Below are 24,101 nucleotides of genomic sequence, written 5' to 3' on the forward strand. Positions count from 1 at the left end.
CAAAGTGGCGTCCCTGTTATTGTTGTGCGAGTCAAGTAGTAAGGCTAAAGTATCAGTGCGCATGTGGCTCCATTCATAACAAGGTCTCACCCTATGGTCTCACCATGTGGAGGTACTTAAGGTCGGTGTTATGGAAAGCAAAGCTCCTCCGCGGCGTTTTCAATACAGCTCAGTCAGTCAACACTGACAAATTCATTTCAAATGGACCCTGTAGCAGTGTTTCAGGGAAGAAATGGGTGAGACCCAGCGGGTTTGCCACGGGTTTAAAGACTTTCAACAGCCTGACCAAACAAAAAGAGCCTCTCATTCTGGAAAGAGAGAGAGTAGCTACCTGGTACGGAATATCGTTATATGACAAATGTAGCTAACGTTACACCGCATGCATAATAACCTTACACTGTATTTTACATGTTTTGTGTTACAGGTATAGCTGTGGACCCACCGTATACGACCATGCCCACCTGGGTCATGCATGGTAATGATATTTACACTTTTTTTATGTAAGCCAAAGATTGTAAAATGTGTTTGAGCTAAGTGGCGTTTTGTGTCTTGTTACAGCTCATATGTCAGGTTTGATATCCTGCAGAGGATTTTGTCCAGGTTGTTTGGAATCACTGTCATCCATGCCATGGTCATCACTGACATTGATGACAAAATTATCAAAAGAAGTTGGGAGGTAAGATTACAAGAGTGTGTTAAAATTAATGATTCTTATGACTGCTGTTTTTATAACCTCTGTTGAAAGCATTATTCAGAAAATTTGCTTCCCTTCTTTAATAGGACAATGTTTCCCCAACCACCATAGCCACATTGTATGAGGATGAATTCAAGAGGGATATGCTGTCATTAAAGGTGTGTGATTAGGTCAAAGCTAATGTATGAGATTTAATTCGCTTCAAGGATGACACAAATAATTTTAGATTAAGCTGTGTGAGACACTCTTAGAATAGCGTTTTTAAACATAACATGGAAAAAGGCCACAACTTTTGTTGAAATCAAACAAAAATAATGACTGTAGTGGAGATACAGAATTCTAAAATGACTTTGGCAAGGAAACTATACGTCACATCTTGCTAATACTCAATCCGCTTAATCGGTCAGTATCAGCGCCTACACTGATTCAATAGATCAGATCATGCATCTTTGCATTTAACTAGATGTATCAACTTAATTTATTCAAGTAGATTCTGAGCTCTGTCTCCACCTAACTTACTCAGTATGGTTAAGGATGCTTTCCCAAGCTGATCTGTGTTGTCAGATTCCGCACTTGCTAAATGTTTTTAAACATTTCATCATCATATCCTGTTGCTTCAAGAAAATGTTCCCTCTGGTGTATGTTGGAATATTCCAACATACACCAGAGGGAACATTTTCTTGAAGCAACAGGATATAAAAGTCTGTGACGGTTATTAACATGTCTTTAAAAGGTAGTATATAAGTAAATCTTGTTACTCAACCTGTCTTGTCCTGAATTTCATTTTCTATTATTATTATTATTATTATTTCTCTAATTCAAGTGTAACCATAAATGCAGGAAAAATGAAAAAAAGTGATTTGCTGTGAGGCACAAACTGGGGCTACCGTGTCTATAAACCTAATATTCTGTCATTATTTTTTAAGGTGATTCCTCCTGCAGTGTATTTAAGAGTCACTGAAAATGTGCATCATATTGTCGCATTTATTGAGGGGATCATCAAAAATGGACATGCTTATGCCACAAAAGAAGGTGATTATGTAGTACCTCTAGAAATTCTTGTTATTTCTCATATGAAATAATGGCTGTATCCCCACAATACCTGATTCAACATTTGTGAAATGCCTTGGTTGTAGGTGATGTGTATTTTGACATCCAGTCTATTGGTGATCGTTATGGCAAGTTTGTAGGAGCTGTGGATTCTCAGGGAGAACCTGGTAAGTGTTTCTGTCTGCTTCAGTCAGTGTCAGTCATTTTGTCGTATTAAGGCTCAAGACACACCAACCCGACGGCCGATCGTCGGCAGAAAAGGCAGTTGGACTGATCAGTCGGCTCCTGTCTCTCAAAAAAGTGCCTCGGAACACACTGAAGCGACGCCAACTTGAGCGTACGTTCTGCGCGGGCGCGAGATGTAGTACGTCTCCATAACAGCAGGCGGCGCTAATCTGTATTGTCCAAAAATAAAAACCGGAAATGACGGAACATCTCTCTAGACCTAGTAAACACCGAGCACGCTGTCGTCAGTCATTGTTTTCATCAGAGAGTGTTGATAGTAGTCAAGAAGGATCGTTGTTGTCATTACTCGCTGAACAGAAGAAAATACGATGGCTAGTAATAAGAAGATAGTGGCGTTGTCAGCTCTCGGGCTTCTTCTTGTGGAAGAAGCACCAAACGCTAGTCAAGGGCTAGCACTCCACCAATCAGATTGGTCATTGAGTCTGACTGCCCACTGCCCGATTCAACAAGTCAAATCGGCCAAAATAGATGCCAACGGCTCCTACGACTGACGACGGAACACACCGAACAGACTCGAGTCACCGACCTCGCCAGACTGTCCGACAGCCGATAATCGGGTTGGTGTGTCAGAGCCTTTAGAGGACTGGGGCTGTATTACAGAAACTTCCTGGAGAAAGATTTTTCCCAATTTGGTATTGTAGAAGCAAACCCTATCTAACTTTAGGAATCCTATCTTTTCTCACTTCATCCTATCGTATGTCAGGTTAGGAAATACTTAGTCTGGATCAATGAAATTACATTTCCAGGATAAAGCCTGACATCTGGCGCAATGTCAGGCCTGCTTGGTTCTTTCAGCGAATGATTGTAAATGTTTACAAGGAATATGTTTTTGGCATTTACTATATCTAACTGGGATGTTTTGGGACTGACTGGCGGGGATTGCTATAGATGAAGTACACAGTGATACATTGGTAAGAGGAAATTACGTTTAACCACGTATCCAGCTAATTTAAATAGTTCACGTTACTGTATTGTGTGAACAGTTAACTTCATTTAATATATTATGTGGTGTTTTTTTTGCGGGGTGCAAACACCTACCAAAACAAGTTCCGTCATGAGACTATTTAGCAGAGGCACAGTTTTTGCAATTTTTGACATTAATAAATATTAATATATTACAGTAGGTTGTTTCTCTCTTGGTGTCTGATTGTAATTTCCTGCCTATAGGCCATAATACTATTTAGGATTTGTACGTAAGAAATTGCTTAAAGTAGTAATATTAGCCGTTTAGAATACCAAAGACAGTGATTACATATTAAGTTCAGGCAAAATTGAAAAAATAAAAATATTGTCTGCAATATAAATGCACAATTATGAGATTATCTTCATGATTGAATGTATGATTTGTTCTCTTGGAGCAATAATAATCAAAATTCTACCAAAATCTTTGTTTGTGTTTTAGTTCATTCTAGACAGGCACGGTTGCCTTACACTCATTAGTTTGAATAAAAAACTTTGTTGATGTATTGGTAGAGAAATACAAGTATTATATAGACATGAGCCTCTTTCACCACAGGTTCCAATTGTAAAGAAATGCAAACAGCCCAGAACGTTTTTTCTTCTTTTCTAAAATGTATCTGTGGTGTAGCCAGACTTATACGAGACTAGGAAATACTCAATCCAACATCGGTTATCAACTTTTACATCTGCTACCTAGCAACTGATGCTACTTTCTTATCTCGCCAAGCTAAACACACTGAAACCTACTCTACATTGAAACATACAATAGAAACAAGAAACTGGCATTTGTTTCCTAAATAGATTTTTCTAAATTTGGTCCTTACCCTAATTACCATGGTTACCAAACAGTTAGGATAGGATCTGCATGTTAAGAAGTTTCTGTAATTCGGCCCCTGGTCTGTATTAGTGAAGACAATTATTTGGATGCTAAAGAGGCATTTAATAGAGTGGAGTGCTGTTATCTTTTCCAAATGTGAGAGACTTTTTGGGAGAACTTTTCCCACCAGGAGAAATACTTACACATGGTCTGTATCTGCCAATACAGATAGCATAGGTGGGATTATTTCCCACTTTGTTAAAGTAGTTTAAATTAGAGATGCACCGATTACAACTTTCTAGGCCGATTACGATTTTCATTGAGTTAGGCCAGCCGATACCGATTCTAGCCGATTTCGATTTAATTTTTTCTAACCACTTTACAGCACACACAAATATTAATTTTCTATCTTTTCTTTAATAGAACATTTTGCACAGAACATAGACATTTTTTTGAACAGATAATGGATCACTATAAAATAGAACTATATAAATTACTCCTGGTGTGGGAAATTCACACACATCTAAAGTGCAATGTTAGAACCATTTCCTTCTTTTCACACCCAATATCCAACTAAAAAAAAATGTGATTTTGGTTTTTAGTGTCATCCCTCCACACCCTACATTTTCCTTGCAGGTGTTGCATATTGCAAACTTGTTATCTTCTGCACACACGCTGAAGAATTTCCAAACAGCTGACATGTTGCAGCTTAATTCACGAGGTTCCCTACATGTTCAAGAATAGCGCGGACACGCGCTTCACACCGCAAGCGGGTACGCGCGACACACGGCGGAAAAGTTGAGAGAAAGGAAAAAGAGACTGTGTGTGTGTGTGTGTGTGTGTGTGTGTGTGTGTGCACACACACTCAAGCACGCACACTACAGTTCTCAAGCGCGTGCGTGCTTGAGAACTGTAATTCGTATAACTTATGTTGTCAGTTAATTGTAGCATTGACCGAGCACGTGAAAACCGGCCAATTCCGGTCACCGGCCGGTCTATCGGTGCATCTCTAGTTTAAATAGTTTTGGCCTATTTAAAATAAATAAAATAATCATAATAATGACTCAGTAATAACAGAATGTATTCTCTACAGCTATTCTTTCTGTTTTAACTTATCAAAATGTCTTTGTTGTCAATCAGAGTTCTGCTCACTTTTCAGTAGGCCATTAAAGGTTCTGGAATGTGTTTTTTTGAGAAACAATGTGATAACTGGCACTGTTTGTTCTGTATTAGGCAGACTATATGTTGGCTTTACTAATGGACAACAAACTGCACGGTTCTACAGGCAGCACAAATAAACGAGACTCAAGGGATTTTGCTCTTTGGAAGCAGTCCAAACCTCAGGAACCATACTGGGAATCTCCGTGGGGCAGAGGAAGACCTGGCTGGCATATTGAATGCTCTACCATCGCTAGGTTTGGATTTACAACAACCTGTCTGCTTTATTTAGTCTTATATTATACCTTGAGTTTATCCTTGGGCCTTTCTGAGGATGCAGGTTCAACGTAACCATGCCCTCAATGCATAAAGAAAAGACTTGAAGAAATTCATTCTTAATTAAGATCTATGCGCCTAAAATGTTAATAAATTACTATGAGCAAATGCTTCCTTTTTTAATTGAAAGGCCTAAAAAATGTGGTATTGAACAAATGGGAATAATATGAAAGGATTTCAGGACAATTCATATGCAACTGTGTATTTGATTTATTACATATAGGACTAGTAAAACTTTGAATCACGGTCTTACAGAGCATCATACTCAGCTGATGGTTTATTAGGTCTACCTAGCTAAAGCTAATGCAGTCTAATCCTGTAAGAATGTTCAGTAAATACAAACTGGACAATTGCCCTATTAACTTATATTGTAGCTTGTTTCGCGGCTGCTGACTGCAGCGATCTTGTTTAATACTGGACTAATTTCAAAGATTGTTGTTCCCATCAGTCACTTCGACACAAAAACATAGGAAAATAGGGTCCAGGTTGAAAAAAAACGGTAGTTACCCTTTAATATCATTGTAAAAATGAATAACAAACATTTGCAGTTGTAAAAGATCGCTATGGTCTCTTTGTTATTGCCATTGTACATATTTATCAATTCATGGAAATAATCAATAGACTGTTTACTAATTATATTGCATGCTCTTCAGACTCAGTCTTTTGTGTTTTCTCTGTTGCGGTTTCAGCTCAGTGTTTGGGAGTCAGCTAGATATCCACTCTGGAGGTATTGACCTGGCCTTTCCTCACCATGAGAATGAGGTTGCTCAGAGTGAAGCTTATCACCAGTGTGGACAATGGGCAAACTACTTCCTCCACTCAGGTAAATCCTAACTCTCAAACTGGTTTTGTTCCTAAAAGTCTAATAAATTGTGTTGTGTGAATTCTGTATTGCGGTTGCCGGTTCACCAGAAAGACTCCTTTACACAGTGGTTAGAGACAAGGGAAACAAGGGAATATTAAAAATTAAGTATATTCCTGTACTCTTTTTTTCAACTTACCTCTGTGAGAACTCTGAACACTGCTGCACAACTCTTTATATGTCAAGTCAAGTGGCTTCCTCTCTAAAGATTGCCAAGCCTAGTGTTTCTGTTTTTTAATATGTGCACCTGGTTTATTGTTATGCTTCTAGGACACTTACACCTAAAAGGCAGTGCAGAGAAAATGTCTAAATCTTTAAAGAACTATATCACCATCAAGGTAAAGTCATCATGAATTATCCATCACGTATCGAGTAACTATAAGAATAAATCCCTGTATCTTTGCCATTGTAAATTGCAGTTTGTGAAAATAGTAATTCTGTCTTTTCTTGTCTTCAATTAGGATTTCTTGCAGTCTTACTCTGCCAGTGAATTTAGGATGTTTTGTCTTTTGACCAAATACAGATCAGGTGGGAAAAATAAGTGGTCCTTTTTTTTTTATGTCTTGGTTTCTTCACTCTATGCTTTTGCCCAGTGCAGTGTAATATGAAGGCAAATCAAGAAATCAAATAATTAAAAAATACATTTGAATCCCTATCCAAAAAACTAAATGTATTCATAATTTAAAGACAGAAGAAATTTAAATTATTGGCATATTTAACAATAACTTTATTGGTTTTAAAGTGCCCATATTATGAAAAAATCACTTTTTCTGGGATTTGGGGTGTTATGTTGTGTCTCTGGTGCTTCCACACACATACAGACTTTGAAAAAAATCCATCCATGCTGTTGAGATCCATGCTGTGAGATACGGTTTCTGAATGTGTCCTGCCTTCAGTCTCTGGGTGAGCTGTTCAAAATCGGCACGGCTTGTGACGTCACAAGCCGAAACGAGCAGGCTAACCGCAACCATTAGCTCGTAGCGTTAGCATGCTAACGCTAATGCTAACGCTAGCATGCTAACGCTAGCATGCTAACGCTAGCATGCTACCTCGTTCTCAATAGCAAAGCACTGCTACAACACACACAAGTTCACCATAATCTACAAAAGAACTACTTACATGTGCGCCCTCATTTAGAAGTCTCCCAGCTAATCCTGCCTTGTAACTGACCGAAGTTGTAGAAACAGCCTTTCTTTTACTGTCTATGGAGCTAGCTAGCTGACATGATCTACATCTGAGCTACTGGGCATGTGCAGTGCAATCAAAGATAGTACAGAAGAAGAAGAAGTAGAAAAGAGGTCTCACTCTGTAGCTAAAACAGAGACCAGCTGAAAAGAGGATCTGCAGCAGTGAGAGAGCACTGCAGTACAACAAAAATATGGTGTTTTTTGAAAATTAAACCATGTAAACCTATTCTGGTACAAGCTTAAAATACAATTATGAACCTGAAAATGAGCATAATATGGCTGCTTTAACCTATATTTTTGGAACTGCATAATGTAAAAGAAAAATCAATTGTTTTTCTAATATCAGGGAATTCATGTTTAATGTAATTAGCACTGAAAGAAGTAGCTAATTATTTCAGTGGCACACTTCAGCTTCCGTATTCTCCACAGTAATGGTGAAGGATGTAGGCCGTGTCTTGTTTGACATTTATTGCAGTAAGATGTTTATTTTTAAATATTGAACAGAAGGGAATTCATGATTTCTTTGGGTGTCTTCACAGCTATAGACTACAGTGAAAGCAGCATGTTGGAGGCTCGGACCTCTCTGGGCACCATCTCCACCTTCATCCACGATGCTAAGGCCTACATAAAGGGTCAGCTGCAGTGTACACCTGTACAGGAAGCTGTTCTCTGGGAGAGGTAGTAACCTCCTCCATAATTTGATTAATTCATTGATGTTTTGGATTGTCTTCATTGTATTTTATCTCATATTATTTGTTCTTTGTGTGAGGGATTATGGTTGTTGGAGAGTAAACATAACTAGAAAAGTTGTTTAAGTGACTGTGAACAAAAATCTTTGAAATTGGTCGAGTATTGAGTGAGAACGCTGTAACCGGCAGCCGCCAACCTGGGCTGCATTGTTATCTTATAGGGCAAATGTGCAACGTCAATTTTGTCTGCTAAAAGTGCTGTTTTAGTCACTGACAGGCTCAGATTGTTATTCTAAGTGTCTGACAAAATTATGGAAATGATCCCTACAGATAGTATAATACTAAACTGTAAAACTAAAATAAAACTAAGCTACCGCACAATAAAGGTTAAAAAAAAAAAAAACAGCCGCTGTGTGCAGCTGCGGGGGCGGGGCTTCAGGCCTTAAGGGCCTGTGAAGCATGTCTTTCCTCAGCGGGCTACAGGCGATTAATAAGCAGCTAGTTGTAACCAGGGGCAAGTAGATGTTACTAACCCGAACCAGCTGTTGCTTGTTGATGAGAATTTCAGGCTTTTTGTAAATTCCAACACAAAGAAAGCAGAAGGAAACAGAAAATACATGCATTCCTGCAGAACTGGAGAAATCCGGAAGTGGAACACGAAGGATATAGACTACTAGCTCGCTAAACCAAACCATATACTCTGCATGCGAACGCTCATTGAGCCTCTGTCCAAAATTCTGCCATTTTGATCTGTTAAGTTATGTTACACTATTGTTGCAGCTAACGTTGCATTCGGAGGAAAAGAGTGGACGATAGAGATGAATCATCTTTAGCCGTTCTTGGCATATTTATTGCTGAGCTGCAGACACATCAGTCTCACAGTCAGACAGCTTCTAAGTTAACTATGGCAAATCAACTGGAACAAACATAATGACGCAGACGGGTCCTCTATAGCCTGCACCTTAGCGCTTCCCTGTTGCATAAACATATACACAATACAGAACAGTACAGCATTACATTACATAATATACAACATACACATATTAACACGATCAGTTAACAGTTTGTAACTGACTTGACCAGCTGACTTCGCTATTGGCTGTTGAAACCGTTTTTTTTTTATACATCCATGATTGAAACAGGTGACGTCCCTTACATTCTTAAACCAGCCACTGGCAACTTGACAAGCTGAGTTGCAGGCAAAACCATCAGCTTGCTTGACCCGAGCTGAGACGGGCCAGTTTTGACCGCTGCAACTTTTTCCTGCAACGTTCCTAAATGGTTTTGTCGCACGAATCTTTGGTCTGATTTGGGCCTAAGTTATTTCGGGGTACAATGGTGGAGAAAGCTGCTTTGGTCTCTATAGCTAATTTCACCCTTCATGACAACTGTACATGGGGGTGAAATTATATATAATAAATACAGTTCTGGGCATTTGTAACAAAGCACCCGCTTGAAAATCGGTTGGAAATTCAGCAAGAAATGATGGTTTTAATTGTGGATAGACCTCCCTCAATTGACATACATGTATTAGAAGGCATGGCTTGTCCATCCCAATATGCCAGCACGGTCCGGGCAGGGCCTTTATGTGTGCATGTTCTCCCTGTGTTCACATGGGTTTCCTCCAGTTGCTCGGGGTTCCTCCCACCATAAAAACATGCATGCTAGGTAACTCTTTAAGGTAGCTACTGGCATTACAATTGGAGTTGGTCCCCAGGCGCGTATGTGTAAAATGCACTTAGCAGATAAAAGAAATATTATATATTACATCATAATCGCTAAAGTCATAGATTTTCAACCGACTGACGCAAGTCATCCAGCAGAGTTGGACCTCTGGGCACTGGTGTTCATCTGCAGGTACACCAGTACACACAGCTGGTTAAAAATGTAGCAGACTTTCCCCGTAAGTTACCAGCTAACGCTGGCTAGCTAGCTTTGGTTGACAAGGTGCTAAGGAATGCTCAACAAGACATTTTTAGGCTACCAAAATGCTCCATTCAACTCTGATGAAGTCAAAAAAGTGCCGTGCATGCCCTGCTTTTATGGAATGCCGTTTTATTCAATATTAAATAAATACATAAATTAATTAATAAATACATGAATAAATAAATAAATATGCCTTTGAAATACATCATGAAATAAATGAGGCAGTAAATACATAAATAATTAAATAAATGTAAATATTCATATAAAAATGAATCAATTAGTTAAATATATTAAAAGGTTTTACTTTTAATTATTTCATGGTACTTTTATTTCATAAGTCCACATTTATTTATTTCCGTGGACTTTTATTTCCTAATGCCACATTTATTGAGCTCTGTACCCAGCGCGCAGTCACCTGTTCTGGGGTAACTGAACCACCAACTAGCGCTGACCTGACGGAGCACACGACCGGCAGTTCGCGGTGCTCTGTACCCACTGCGGGTTGACACAACATTAGCTTATTCATGTATTTATTAATTAATTAATGTATTTATTTAATATTGAATAAAACGGCACTCCATATGCTTTATCGTCTATTTTAAAATAAATGGAAGCATAATTTACAAAATGAACATCATGCAGAAATTCTTGAAATTAGCGCTTGAGACCACAAACTTGTTAGGAAAATGTTTACTGAGGTAATAAATCAAGTGAGAAATGGGGTAATTTCCCATAGACTTTTATGTAATCAGACTTCTTTTTGGAGCCATTGGCTTCACTTTTCAGGCTCTGAAGTTGCCGCTTGTCTGCGGCACAAGTTTTCCTACATTTTGACCTAAAATGATGAAGAGTATAAACTGTGTTCAGAAAATTTTCAGGGGATCTTACAGCTCCTCCCCACTCGAGGTGTGATCTCATCCACTCTAGCTCTGAACATTCCATTCACTAAAATCTGAAATGGTCTTAAAATTGGACGAAACAGATATCAGAATGCCCATTTAGCCCAATAAAGTCCAAAGTGTCATGGCCTGTTTAAACTAGTAATCATTTTTCTACGTAAAGTATGGTGGATTGGAATGGCTCCAAAAGAGAGTTTTGAGCTCTGTTCATGTCGTTTCCAGACGATTTCCCATTATTATCTACACATTTTTGAGACAAGACATACTCACCATTCCCCAAAAACATTCCACGTTTTGCTGTATTTTATGCGCATGTCTTATCAATGCTGCGAGACAAGTAGTGTGGCGAAACATCTATTCGGAAGGACAATAAGCAGTATAATAAGTATGACGAACATTTTCCTTGTGCTTGCAGTGCATCAGCACACTGTATTAAAAGTTGTATTTAATTTAAAATTACCAAATCAGCAGTGTAAACTTTCACAATTGTAAAGTGACAACTGGGTGCAGGTTTGAAGTGGCGTGGGAACGTGATGGCAGGAAAGCAACTTATGCTATCACAGGATGAGGCTTTCAACACAGAATCATCAGATGATTTCCAACAGCACCTGCATATGCACAATGCATTGTGTGGAGAATAAGGTTCTGTATGTGTTGGCTTGAATTTTGTATCACTTTTTAAAAGTTTTTCCTCTATGGAACATCCCATTGTTTCAAGTGTTTTTGAAGTCTGTTTTCACAGCGAAATGGCCATATGCACTATATAGGTAACCCTCCCCCTCAAAAATGAAAAGTAAATACAAAATGATTATTTCTTATCCTATTCATGTTTCAGATTAGGACTTTTGTTCTTGTGTTTCAGGTTGGCTGAGACTAAATACAGCGTGGTGAAAGCACTGGCAGATGACTTTGATACCCCAAGAGCCATTAGTGCTGTGATGAATCTGGTTTATCATGGAAACTGCCAACTTCAGCCTGTTTCTAAGGTAAACTCACTGTGTCTGACCTGTGACTCCTGGAATTACACGGACAGACTAAAGGTTACAGTTCTAATATTTCTGCTATTCATTCAAAGGTTGTTACTACCTTACCAGTAGCGGATAGGGTTGGGTACCGAACTCGGTCCTTTTTATGGTGCCGACCAAATGACGTCGGTACTACAGAGTACCGATTCACGTTTAATCAATCTGTGCCAAGTTTCGATACCTAAGAGCGCATAAGCGCAAGCTTCTCTGTTCTCTCCTCTGCAAGTTTGACAGAGGGAGGGGCTCGGCTCTGACACACTTGCGCACAGAGCTGCGGTGCAGATGGAGTTACATTGCAGTGTAAAAAATATAATTATTTGATTTAATAGGTTGTAGGCACGGGTTTGGGAGGGAAGAGGGATGGGATTTATATTGTCAATTGTGTAAAATTTCTAAATAAATTAAATGTTGAAATTGAGAGTAGCATACATGAAATTGCACCCCCCTTCTATTTAGCACCCAGTTTTTATTTCTTTTCAGTGTGTATTTGTGTTAGCTTACCATTTTCTTTTTGTCCCCCTCAACTTGTGTAAAGCATCCTTGAGTTTCACGAAAGGCACTATATGATCTAAGTTATTATTATTACGTTGGTTGCTACGACAAACTCTTGCTAATGCTTTGGCTCTACACCTGCTTTACGACAGCAACTGAGCAAAGGCTAAATATAGCCAGGATAACTGAGAAATCCCCGGCTTAATCCGCTATCTAGGTTTTGTGAAATATCCCTCTGAATATGTCCCAGCCGTGTGTGTGTGTGTGTGTGTGTGTGTGTGTGTGTGTTTTCAGTCTGAGGGAGTGGCTCGGAGCCCTGCAGTGTTCGGAGCGATGGTCACTTACATCAGCGATGTCTTGGATGTGTTTGGGATCGATCTGCTGCACATTAAGGTCAGAGCTCAGGGATAACATTTACGTTACATTATTTTTTTGGAGATTCTCAACTGGCAGCAGGAGGGTGTGTGTTGCTATGAGTCAAAATAAATTGTTCATGGTAATGAGAGAACATGCCACCCAGTGCAACAGTGTGTCTCAGTGTGCTTTGAATAGTTTTTGGACAACACTGGAGCTCTGGTGCAGAGGAATAAGATAAGTCAGGCTTTGATATACACACAGTACTTGTTAGTAGGATACATTCATTGTTGGTTTGGCTCTGCATATTGGATTTGTTGACAATAAGAACAACACAGAATATCACCAGATATTTAAAGGAGTCCAGATTAGAAGCGGTTGTTTCTGACACATTTCCTTACCTGTGCTGTTCTATCGTCATATTCAGGAGGCTGATGTAGTCAGTAGCTGTAGAAGTCTGGAGGGCATCGTGGAGAAGCTGACTCATTTCAGAAGTGAAGTTCGAGCGTTCGCACTTGCTCGTCAGGATTGTACAATCACTGGATCCCCCAACAAACCTGGACTTTACCCAGATAGAATCCCTCTCCTCAAAGCCTGTGACATCCTCAGAAGTGAACTGGCACCCTTGGGTGTGCTGATTAAGGTATGCTGTGTTGGCTCACAACGAAATAAAAATTATTTTACACAATTTGAGTTAAGGTTGGACTGATAAATTTTTCTTGTTTTTCAGGATAGAGGAGCCACCTCCACATGGGAGCTAACTGAGGGAAAACCGAGTCAGAGAGGACAGTATAAAGATCAGGAGACATCCAGTTGAAATACATCTCTGCATCTAAGACTGACTCTTTGTTTTAGGCTTGTGGATTCAATTTAACTTCATCAACGCAAAGACAAGAGACCAAACCATCCTGATTTTATAACAACAAAAGCTAACTTATGGTTAAATGCCTGATGTGCCTGTCATCAGTGTATGAACTCTTATATTTATTGCTTCATAAGTATGCTACTACACATTTAAAGTGTATTTAAGGCACAGTTCTGACATTTGGGGAAATATTACCCACAGTCAGATTAGACATCAGTCTGATATCTCTTTCCGCTCAGTACAGCTAAGTAATTTGTGCTACATATAAATCCTTGCAAAAATGACATTTGTTCAAACTAGTCTATATCCACGACGTTCCATTTCCATGATTGTTGCGGTGCCGCCGGAAATTCCGCCAGATTACTCTCTTTTCGGCCGGATGTCCGTCACCTTCCGCTTTCCTTGTGTGGTGAGAAGCAGAGATCTACTATAGCAGCATACTCTGCATCTTGTTTAACATGCATCCACTTAGATGGATTTAAAGATATAGGTTTTGGACATCTCAATGGCATGTTAGGTGAGAAGCTATGTTTAATTGGTACATCTTATCCTCTTACAGACCTTATATGACGCAATTGTCATGAGTCATGTCACAATAAACAAGCCCAAACAGAAAACATGACAAAAGTATGAATCTCAAACTGTACTTCTTAATTTTCACAATCATGTTAAATCATTTTTAATGTTATTGGGCTTGCTAATTTAATGTCATACACAGCAGTTACTGTTTGTTAATTTCAACTTTAAGGTCAATCTAACAAGTCCTAATCTAAACGCCAGTTTATAGCAGAATGAACAGTCCAGAATATGCTTTTCGCCAGCAGGTGAGCGCAATCTTCACACAGATTAGAATATTCTTCAGCAGTCTCATGAAAACTGTCTTCCAGGTGTCTTGCTTACTACTGTAAGGTGTCCATCAGGCGGTGCTGCGGCTCTCGGGCATTAGGTTGATCAGAGAGTTACTGGCCTGAGCCAACTCTGTGATGGACACTCTGCCTCTCTGTCTCATGAAATGAGCCACTGAATTCAGCTCTTCTGGAGTGATGGAGATAAACTTCCCTCTGTCATCAATCACTCCTGCAAGGAACATACAGCATGTCATGTCATCGAGGATACACTAATAATAATAAAATAATAATTCCTTTCATTACAATAGGGTTTTTGCACTACTCAGTGCTCAGGCCCCAATAAAATGGAAATGGATATACTACTTAATCACTTTATTAGAATAATGACTTCAGTATTACATAAACTGTAACCGCCACAAAAAATACTGGAACAAGGACTTGTTCTGGTTAATCTAAACATCTGGGGTCCGTTTCAGAAAGCAGGTTTAGAAAACTCTGAGTTTGTTAACCCTGAGATGAGGGAAACTCTGGGTTTTCTGTTTCAGAAAGAGAGGTAACTTAACCTCAGAGTCAGTTACTATGGTAACTGAGCCTGTGAACCTAACCTGGTCGGGAGCAGGTTTTCTTCAAGAAACCTCTGACACAGCACTGTTTCATTTCCTCATTCATTCATTCAGTCTGTATCAGGCGCATTTTAGTGCAGTTTGTAATTGGCATGAATAAAAAAACGTGTTGGTTTATTAACCATGTTAGGCAGACTATAAAATGTTTTTTTCTCAAACACGGCATTTCCTTTTGTCGACGATCCCGTTGATGAAGAAGCTGTGTTACTTCGCAGGGTGTTAAACATACATCGGGAGATGATACTGAGGCCCTGACGCATTTTAATTTCCATATAACTACCTATTTGAGCAGTATCGTTTTTCTTCCCAGTCTTTGCAGTTACTATATGTAGCCTACATAACCTTATCCGTCCTCATATCAATGTCACCCATCGTGGACATGCTCTACATCCCAGCAGATTATTTGTGTCACATTACGTTTTTTTTGCAAATGGCAGTTTTCTTTACAACATTGGTGATGCGGAGCATTTTAGTAAAGCCACTATAACAAAGCGCCGTCAGAAGAGTGTGACTCGCTCAGAAACTTGTTTTAAGTGTTTTTGTAGTGTTCCCTGGACACAAACCAGTAAGAGCCAGTAAAAAGGAGTTCCACAGTATTGCAGGTGAATGATGTAAACCCAATACATCCATGAGTACCCTTTGAAATAAAGGATAATGAATTATAATTATGTTATATATGCACCATCATTAACAGAATTAGAATTATTTTTCGCCCGCAGTATTGCACCTAAATGAAATAGATTATAGGTTCAATACCATTTCACCAGTAATATTATACTTTTAAATATGATATACACTATATTGGAATATACACATTTACTCTAGCAGCAATTTTCTCCCACGCAAATTCTCTCTTTTTTTTAACGAAATACATGTTCAAACTTGCTGTATGTGCGCATGAGTATTTCCGCAGACCTGTTTGTTTGTGGTTGTTACCATTGTGAATCGTAGTATCATGGCTCCATTCATGCTGCCTTTTTATTGTGGTGGTGCACGCGCGTAAACCTACTCTGAGTTGATTGAACCAACTCAAATCAGCTGTTCTGAAACCGAAAACTCAGTTTCCCATCTCAGGGTAAATCAACTCAGAGATCAGGGTTAGACTCAGAGTTTGTTAAACCTCCTTCCTGAAACGGGCCCCAGTTGATGGCGACATTGTTTAGACTTACATCATATCTAACTACCACTGACCGAACCAGGTAGTCAAGGTCATTGAAGCCAGCTTTTTTTTTTTGTTTGCAAGAAATGAAGTGGGATGATATGGAGTCTACAGAGGACATTTATGGTTTAATGTAGCCTGCAATTTCATCCACAGATAATGGAAAACATCCCCAGTTCATCAGTGCTGCATTTTCACAGATCTCTAATGTTATTTGTTTGCTTGTCATGCTCCATCATAAATCTGTGGCATTGTTTGTGGGGGTGCAACTATCACTTATTCTTAATCAAAAAGGATGTGGATTATTTTCCCAATTAATTGATTTTTTGAATAAAAACAAAAGCCCAAAGTGACATTTTTTTGTCCAACCAACAGTCTAACACCAAAAGATATTTATTTGTACTCAAGAAAAGAAAAAGCTCACAAGTGAGAAGAATGTAATATTGCCATTAATGCTAAAGCCAATTACTTCTTTGTTGATCGACTTATCAACTCAGCACTAGTTGTTTTGCTGACATTTCTGGTATTTTAAAGCATTCTGAAAACATGGTTGGAGCTTATTTCTTATCAATGTGGTAACAGATATTTATCTGGTTTTAATGACTGTACACAGCACATCGTATGGTTTTTATTTTGTATCTATATTTCCTGTGTATATTAGTTGTAGGAAAACTGTAGCATTCCCTCTACTGCAACACAGATCTCAGATAAGAAAGACATCCATATACATTTCAGGCTTCATAGAAATTCACCCACGAGTCAGACACTCTGTTGTTGGACATCAGCATACTGACTGGAACGAAAGAGGATCATCTCTTGCAGCAGAAATGGAGCATAAGTACAGACCAGCCTTAAGTTGTCACACCCTGGAACTTTTTGTAAACTCCAGTCACAGGAATATTTCTGCATGCCATTCTATTTATATAAAGAGCTCATGTTTCTCTCTTTACTCGGATCAGCTTAATCCATACCTGCCCTGGTCACACTAACCTGTGAGAGAGCCTTCAGCTAACAGGTCCTGCAGTCTGTCAATAGCATCCTGTGTCCTCATCCCAAAATGAGAAGCCAAGTCCTCCAGGAGAACCACCTTCGAGCTCTGCGGGACAAAGGAGAAAGTGTAAAATACACTGTATTCAAATACTTAAGTATAGATTGGAGTGTGAAGAGTCTGTCAGCTCTTACCTCAATGTACTGTATGAATTCTTGCAGCAGGTTGCGTGACTGAGAGTAAAAAAACAAAAACACTTATTTAAAATATATTACAGACAAAATACAGAGAATATGGAATGTTAAAATGATTTCAGCTCAGCAGAGACGTGACCTGGTCCTCAGTGAGCTGCTCCTCTTCCCCCTGGTCTTCTATGATGAAAGAGGCTCTAAGTCTTAAGTACTCCTCCTCCTCTCGTCTTTCTTGCTCCTCTTTAGCGTGACGCTCCTCCTCCTCCTGAATAAACACCAAAGAGTCTCAGCATCTCCTCGTATAAACACACAGGGACAAAACCGTTGGTAAATGTGTGTAACCTGTTTCTGCTCCAGGTGTCGTTCTCTCTCTTCCTCCTGACGTCTCTCCTGCTCTCTGAGCTCTTGCATCCTTTTCCTCTCCTCCCTCTCCTCCATCTCCGCCTGGAAATAAAAAAAACAACACAATACAATGCAACACATGACAACACTGGATGATACTGCAAACTGTGGAGTTTTAAAACCTCAACAGGGAGCTGAGGTTGTCATTAGACACTAACTAAATCTTTAAAATTGCTGTACTAGAAATACTAAAATGTAGAATTACTGCCTTGCGGTTGTATGCCTCCACCAACCAACAACAAGTTGCAGTTCACACCCATGTATGTCCAGAATCATACAGTATATGTAGTGAAGACTTTGAAGCAAGGATGGAAGGATGGATAGAACACATGTAAATGAAAAATGTATCTAAAACAAATAGCCTATATTAAATAAAAATATGCTCTCTCAGAATGCTCCTTTAGCTGTTTTCAACAACAATAAAAGACTTAATAGAAGTGCCTGTACCTGTCACTGCGCTACATTTTTATGAACTATGACAATCTGGTCATGGGTCACATCTCTTGCCGCGTCCAGGCGCAGTCTCACCCGCTCATAGAGCTGAAGTTAAAGTTACATCCAGTAACAACTGTTCTTCGTGTTTTTCATCATTGCGCACTGAAAACAATGTACGCGGTCATATCAGTCAAAAGGACTGATTACTGATTATGCGCTGCTAGCCAGCCAGCCAGCCAGTCAGGGTGGAATTAGCAAGCTAGCTAGCTAACTAGCCAGCTGCTAAATTAAAGAGGGTGGGTTGGAAAAACGAATGATAGTGACCTGTAAAGGCCTAAACTGTGAAGTTTAAGTGAACAACATGGATATGTAACAAGACTTTGAGGTGCGGGAGCTACTACCTGTCCGTAGTAAGGAAGCAATTAAACGGCAAATGAGATAGTGAGGAATGGCATAGTGTATGCTAGCATAGCAAGGCTAACGTTACTGAGTAGGAGAGGCATCCACCGTACAGAGAAACCGGTCACAAACAAATTAAGATGAGTGAGGAAGCATTACCTCATTACCAGACTATAGAATGTGTTCAGTGAGGAGCGAAGCACACATGTAAAGTATTAATTCAGAATACGCTCCATTACAAGACTGTGCCATGACGTTTTTGTTGGAGCGATGTCCTTGATCCAAAAAAGCTAATCATTCTTCCTAGCGGCAAAAGTCAGTAGACTGAATAGCCTTTTGTTGTTGACATTTATAATGCTTTATGATGGAAAGCTGTATGATCTACCACTATAGGAGCACCAAAAATTACACAAAAATCATCCACAATAATAGACCAGTAGCTTTGTAGCTTCACACATGACCAGAAACAATGAATGAAGTTGCCAATCTCAGAGTTACATTTACACAGACTGTAAAAACAATGGATGAACCTTTCGGGCCTGAGAAATAAAGCCAATGCGGAAGTGCCTTAAACCTGCATTCTATCTAATCTGTTTCTGTAGAAATATATATGAGAAAATGACCCTACTTCTCACTTGATTTATTACCTCAATACATTTTTTATAATAAGGTTATGACCTCAATCGCTATTTTCAAGTCTTCTTCAATACAGTATGATGTTCATTTTGTAAATTATGGACCTATTTATTTTTAAATTGACAATAAAGCAGGTGATGCTTTAGGAGCGTAGCTACACACTCCGACCTGTCAATCATGACAGAGGCTTAGCAATGCTAACCATGGCACTGTGTACATTTTAATAGCTTGTTTGGATGTTGTCCATGTTTTCTTCTTAAACTTTTACTTCATCAAAGTTAATTGGAACATTTGGTCACCTAAAAATGTCTTGTTCATCGTTATGACAATCAAGCTAGGTAGCTACCGCTAGCGTTAGCTGGTAAAGTAAGGGAAAGTTTGCTGATTTTCTATACTGCCATACATGCAGATGAATGGCGGCAGTACTCGGAGGTCCGCAGTTACCTGCCCGTAAATCCCCACTGGATGACTCGCTTCAGAAGGGTTGAAAATCGGCAACTTTCCCCCTTTAGCGTTTAGCTTAACGCGGCGCCATTTTGGTACGCTTGATTTTTCCAGGTGTAAAACAAAACTGAACCAAGGGGAAACCGCTCCAAGTTTACAAACTCATCAACTGATTTGGACCAAAGCAAACAAACTATAGGTGTAAAAACACCCTAAAAAACAGATTTTGTATCACTGTGCTTTAGATTGTAACCATCAGAACCACCAGAAAAAACATTCGAAAAAAAGTTGTATTTCTCTTATTCAAAGCACCGCCACTTTCTTTTTCTCTCTTGCACGCCTGAGACACACTTCTGCAGCCGGCAGTTCAGTGTGAACAATGACTCGCACAAGCTCTGTTTTTTTCTCTCCGTCTTGAGTTGGGACGCAGTTGGGAAGCCGACAGCAAAGCCTAGCTTTACTTTAAATGTTACCAAACCTCAGTCAAAAAAGTCGTGACAGGGGATTAACCCATGTTGACTGGCTTGGTTTGAATTGACAAAAGAAGGGTTGAACACGGGTCAGATAACCCTAGTCCACTTCTGTTCATTGGTGTAAAAGAGGTATTAATGTGAAGTATGAACCCCTTACCTCTCTCTGAACTTTCTTGGCCTGTTTCTCCTCCAGCTTCTTCTGCTTCTTGGCTCCAACTTTCACGGTCGGCTGAAAGTTCTGCTGCTCCCCCTCTTCTTCCTCCACATGCTCCTCCTCTGAAATCAACAGCCCACTTGTTACATGCTTTTTTCACATCACATATTACATGTATCACAAGACTTCATCTGTTGAGATGGGAGCTTTTAACTAATAATTTTACTCTGTAAGTGATGCACTTGCAACTTCTAAAGACAGTTTGTCATATTTTGATTTCCATTTTGAACGACTCTTTGGCCAACGACACACAACACTAGTTTTTAACAATCTTCTCAAATAACTACACTTTCAGAAATATGGCTTAGTTGACTTTATTTGCAAAGATATTTTTACGTATAAAAGATTAAGTATGTTTGTACAAATACTGGCCTTGCTTGATTTAGATAATCTGATGCAAAACGTTGCCTTAATTGAACGTTGATTGTGCATTAAGTAGATCGAGCAGGATATTTATTTAGCCTTTGCAAAGGTCTGCCAAATTTTTCACGTCAGCCAATCAGAGCGGACTGGGCTTTTTCGGGCAAGGGGACACTAAAAGCCCTGACACACCAATTTTAAACGGAGTGTTTCTGACAGAAGGTGTTTACAGGTGTATTCGGACAGACAGTATGAGAAAAATGTGTTTTTTTTTAACATAAAAGCATGTAGACACGTTCTAGTAAAGTATGAACCTGAAAATGAGCATGATATGTCTCCTTTAAACAAAGTTATAACTGACAGTGTTTACCCTGTTCCACAGCTTCTCTCTGTGGTCTTCTGTTAGCCATCACCGCTGCAAGGTTCCTCCTCCTTCGAGGCATACCGGCACCTCGCTCCTCGGCTGCCCGCTGAGGGGCCCCCACTGCCTGGATAACATCCCTCCGCTGCTCCTCATCAACTGAGCATGGAGAGAGAGCACAATATGTCATAGTACGGTCTATGCAATACACATATGTTAAGACTGCAAAGGAAAAAAGCACTATCTGTATATCAGATCAGTACAGGGCATTAGTTAATACCCTGAGGTTGGGCACTAGAACTAGAGTTAGATTGGTGCATCCCTGTCCTTACCCGGATAAGATTTCTCTAAGGATGTCATCATCACCACCAATTCTGATCTAAAGCCATATGTATTAATATAAATTAAGCATTTGCCCAGTCCTGACTAGATAGGTGCGTTAATCTTCTGAATGTAGCCGCAGAATACATTAAGTTTAGGTATCATATGCATAAAATATAACAACTTTGCAGTACGGCTTTCACTTAATCACCCTCCGTAGTTGATGACAGGTTGACAGCTGTGAGCTGACGTTGCCTAATATCACCCAAGAAAAAAAATCAATTAACGTTACAGCGGAAAAGATTTCGGCTTGAATGTCTCCTCTCACTACTTAAATATTTATTATAATGTCAAAATATGACACTGTGTCGACACGGTACGTTAACTTTACAAACAGCTTGTTAACGACTATGCTAGCTAATAGTTAACATTAACGTTAACGTTAGCTCTAGCTCCTTACTTTCCTGTGTTTTCCTCCGCAACTTCAACGCAAACAAAATCAGGACACTGAGGATGATCGCAGCTATAAGGTACAGCGTTATATCCATAGCTGTTTCTAAAATATAATTTTACTAAATATATATTAGTGTCCACCTCACTACAATAAAGTAGACTGTGGAGGCCCCGACGTCACGTGATTCTTCTTCTTCTTCTCTACGCTGCTAAGCGTATTACTGCACCCCCACAGGTCAAAGTTTGAACGTACATAGGAGCCGTTTCTCAAAGTCAAGGATCCAAGAAAACCAAAACGGCAGCACCGGAGGTCTGATCCCCATGATCTGATCTCGCCAGATCAGCAAACTCAACGGCAGCAACAGAAAAGTTTGCTGGGATCAGACCTTGGCGCTGTAACAGTAACGTTAATGTAACAGTAACGTTACAGCCGTGAACTGAAAGTCTAGGAATATTTTTTTGCTATGACTCCCATTACATTTTTTAGCAAACAATATTCCCCTAAATTATGCTTATGCCTATTTTTAAAAAGTAAGTGCTGTAGTAAAAACCAACAGAAGACTAATTATCTAGTGGTGTCTCTAGTTAAGAGAGACCACTCTTTTTAATTATTCAAATATTAAATGTTTTTGGCAAAATATATTCCCCAAAATTATATTATGCTTATTTCTGAAAGTTAAGTGCTGTAGTACAACCAGCAGGGGGACTACTATGTGCGGAATAATTATGACATATATATATATATATATATAAAAAAAAAATTGGCAAAACATATTTACCAAAATTATGAATATGCTTATTTTTGTTATCTACCGAGCTCCAGGTCCGTATTCTGAATTTCTATTGGAATTCACTGAGTTTTTATCATATGTAGTCCTTAAATCAGACAAAGTACTTATTGTAGGTGATTTTAATATCCATGTGGACGTTGACAGCAATAGCCTTAGTATTGCTTTCAACTCACTACTAGATTCAATTGGTTTTAGTCAGAGTGTGCATAAGGCCACTCACTGTTTTAACCACACCCTCGACCTTGTGCTGGCATATGGCATCGAACTTGAAGATTTAATAGTATTCCCGCAGAACCCTTTATTACAGTGCACAGCATAAATGAGTACACCCATGCTAAATTTAACTAAAAAGAGGAATAAAAAAAAAATCATCTTTTGGAAATTGAACTTAATGCCTTAATTAAAAAAATGAGGGAAAATCCAACCTTTAAGGACACCAATTTTCCTTTGTGAATTAATAATGTATCGTAAATAAATAAATGTTCTTCCTTAAAATACAGGGAGCATATGTGAGTACACCCCTATGTTAAATTCCCATAGAGGCAGGCAGATTTTTATTTTTAAAAGCCAGTTATTTCATGGATCCAGGATGCTATGCATCCTGATAAAGTTCCCTTGGCCTTTGTAATTAAAATAGCCCCACATCATCACATACCCTTCACCATACCTAGAGATTGGCATGTTTTTATGTCGGTTAGCCTAATACATGGATTTCTTGGCAACGTCATCACTGCTTGCGCACGCAACCGGGGGGCAGAAAGAAGACATGTTTCGTGTAGCTAGTAGTAGTAGCTAGTAGTAGTAGCAGCATAGCGTAAGTCAAAATGCCAAGGAGTTGCTGCCTGGTGAATTGTACAAAGAGAGCCAGTGATGGGTGCCTGATCAAAGCCCGTCTACAGAAAGCCGTTCCACTCCCTATTAAGCCCCATTGTACCTACTTTGGTTGCAGTTCCACCAGAGTTCCACTGGGGGTGATCACGGTCCAGTGCAAAATGAATGGGACTCTATGGAGCTAGACGGCTAAATTTGTCTCTTTCGCCTGATTGTCGTTGAGAAATCTCAGATATGATTGTAGTTTTTGCAAGTTCAACATGGATTATAGGTCAAAAGTTGAATGAACGAGTACTTATGCCCTTTCGATTTGTTACAGGTTGAGTCGTTGTTGCCCATAACACGCTAGCATTCTGCTAATGAATGCTGATTGGTCAGTGAAGGACTGATTACGATCGGAGATCCCGCTTGACGGCATCCGAAGCAGAACCAGAATGCCAGAGTGAATATTTCAGCGTGGTCTTTAAAACATTAGCAAACCTCTTTCTAGCACGTGTATTGACAGGGAGAGTCTAATCTGTCAGCTGTGTTGTCGATGCCTCGAGAGAACAAAGGAAGCGACTCAGAGATTGCCGTAAAGCAGAATCTCTGGCCGTATATGTGTATGACGTC

At 39.4% G+C, this 24,101-nt stretch overlaps 2 protein-coding genes across 3 annotated transcripts; one reads left to right on the forward strand and one right to left on the reverse strand.

The window, feature by feature from the left end:
- The first annotated feature begins 41 nt into the window (after positions 1 to 41).
- On the forward strand, positions 42 to 13,844 carry cars2 (cysteinyl-tRNA synthetase 2, mitochondrial). Its single transcript, XM_031302356.2, has 15 exons — positions 42 to 334; positions 425 to 475; positions 559 to 676; positions 781 to 852; positions 1,621 to 1,726; positions 1,831 to 1,911; positions 5,053 to 5,182; positions 5,951 to 6,084; positions 6,394 to 6,461; positions 6,585 to 6,651; positions 7,850 to 7,988; positions 11,687 to 11,810; positions 12,636 to 12,734; positions 13,123 to 13,338; positions 13,426 to 13,844. Exons 1-15 carry the CDS (start codon positions 105 to 107, stop codon positions 13,510 to 13,512), a joined length of 1,722 nt encoding a protein of 573 aa, XP_031158216.1. The 5' UTR covers positions 42 to 104; the 3' UTR covers positions 13,513 to 13,844.
- A 229-nt stretch (positions 13,845 to 14,073) lies between these two features.
- LOC116051772 (DDRGK domain-containing protein 1) lies at positions 14,074 to 22,068 on the reverse strand. 2 transcript variants are annotated; one of them, XM_031302360.2, is made up of 9 exons: positions 21,875 to 22,068; positions 21,103 to 21,252; positions 20,316 to 20,434; positions 17,712 to 17,813; positions 17,512 to 17,634; positions 17,373 to 17,411; positions 17,181 to 17,286; positions 14,428 to 14,637; positions 14,074 to 14,394 (listed from the first exon to the last, which is right to left on the reverse strand). In XM_031302360.2, exons 1-8 carry the CDS (start codon positions 21,960 to 21,962, stop codon positions 14,477 to 14,479), a joined length of 888 nt encoding a protein of 295 aa, XP_031158220.1. In that variant the 5' UTR covers positions 21,963 to 22,068; the 3' UTR covers positions 14,074 to 14,394; positions 14,428 to 14,476. The 2 variants fall into 2 exon arrangements, with proteins under 2 accessions (XP_031158220.1, XP_031158219.1); XM_031302359.2 differs by having other exon boundaries at positions 14,189 to 14,637.
- Between the last annotated feature and the right edge of the window lie 2,033 nt (positions 22,069 to 24,101).

Source organism: Sander lucioperca, chromosome 24 (genome assembly GCF_008315115.2).
Source record: "Sander lucioperca isolate FBNREF2018 chromosome 24, SLUC_FBN_1.2, whole genome shotgun sequence".
Taxonomy (NCBI): domain Eukaryota; kingdom Metazoa; phylum Chordata; class Actinopteri; order Perciformes; family Percidae; genus Sander; species Sander lucioperca.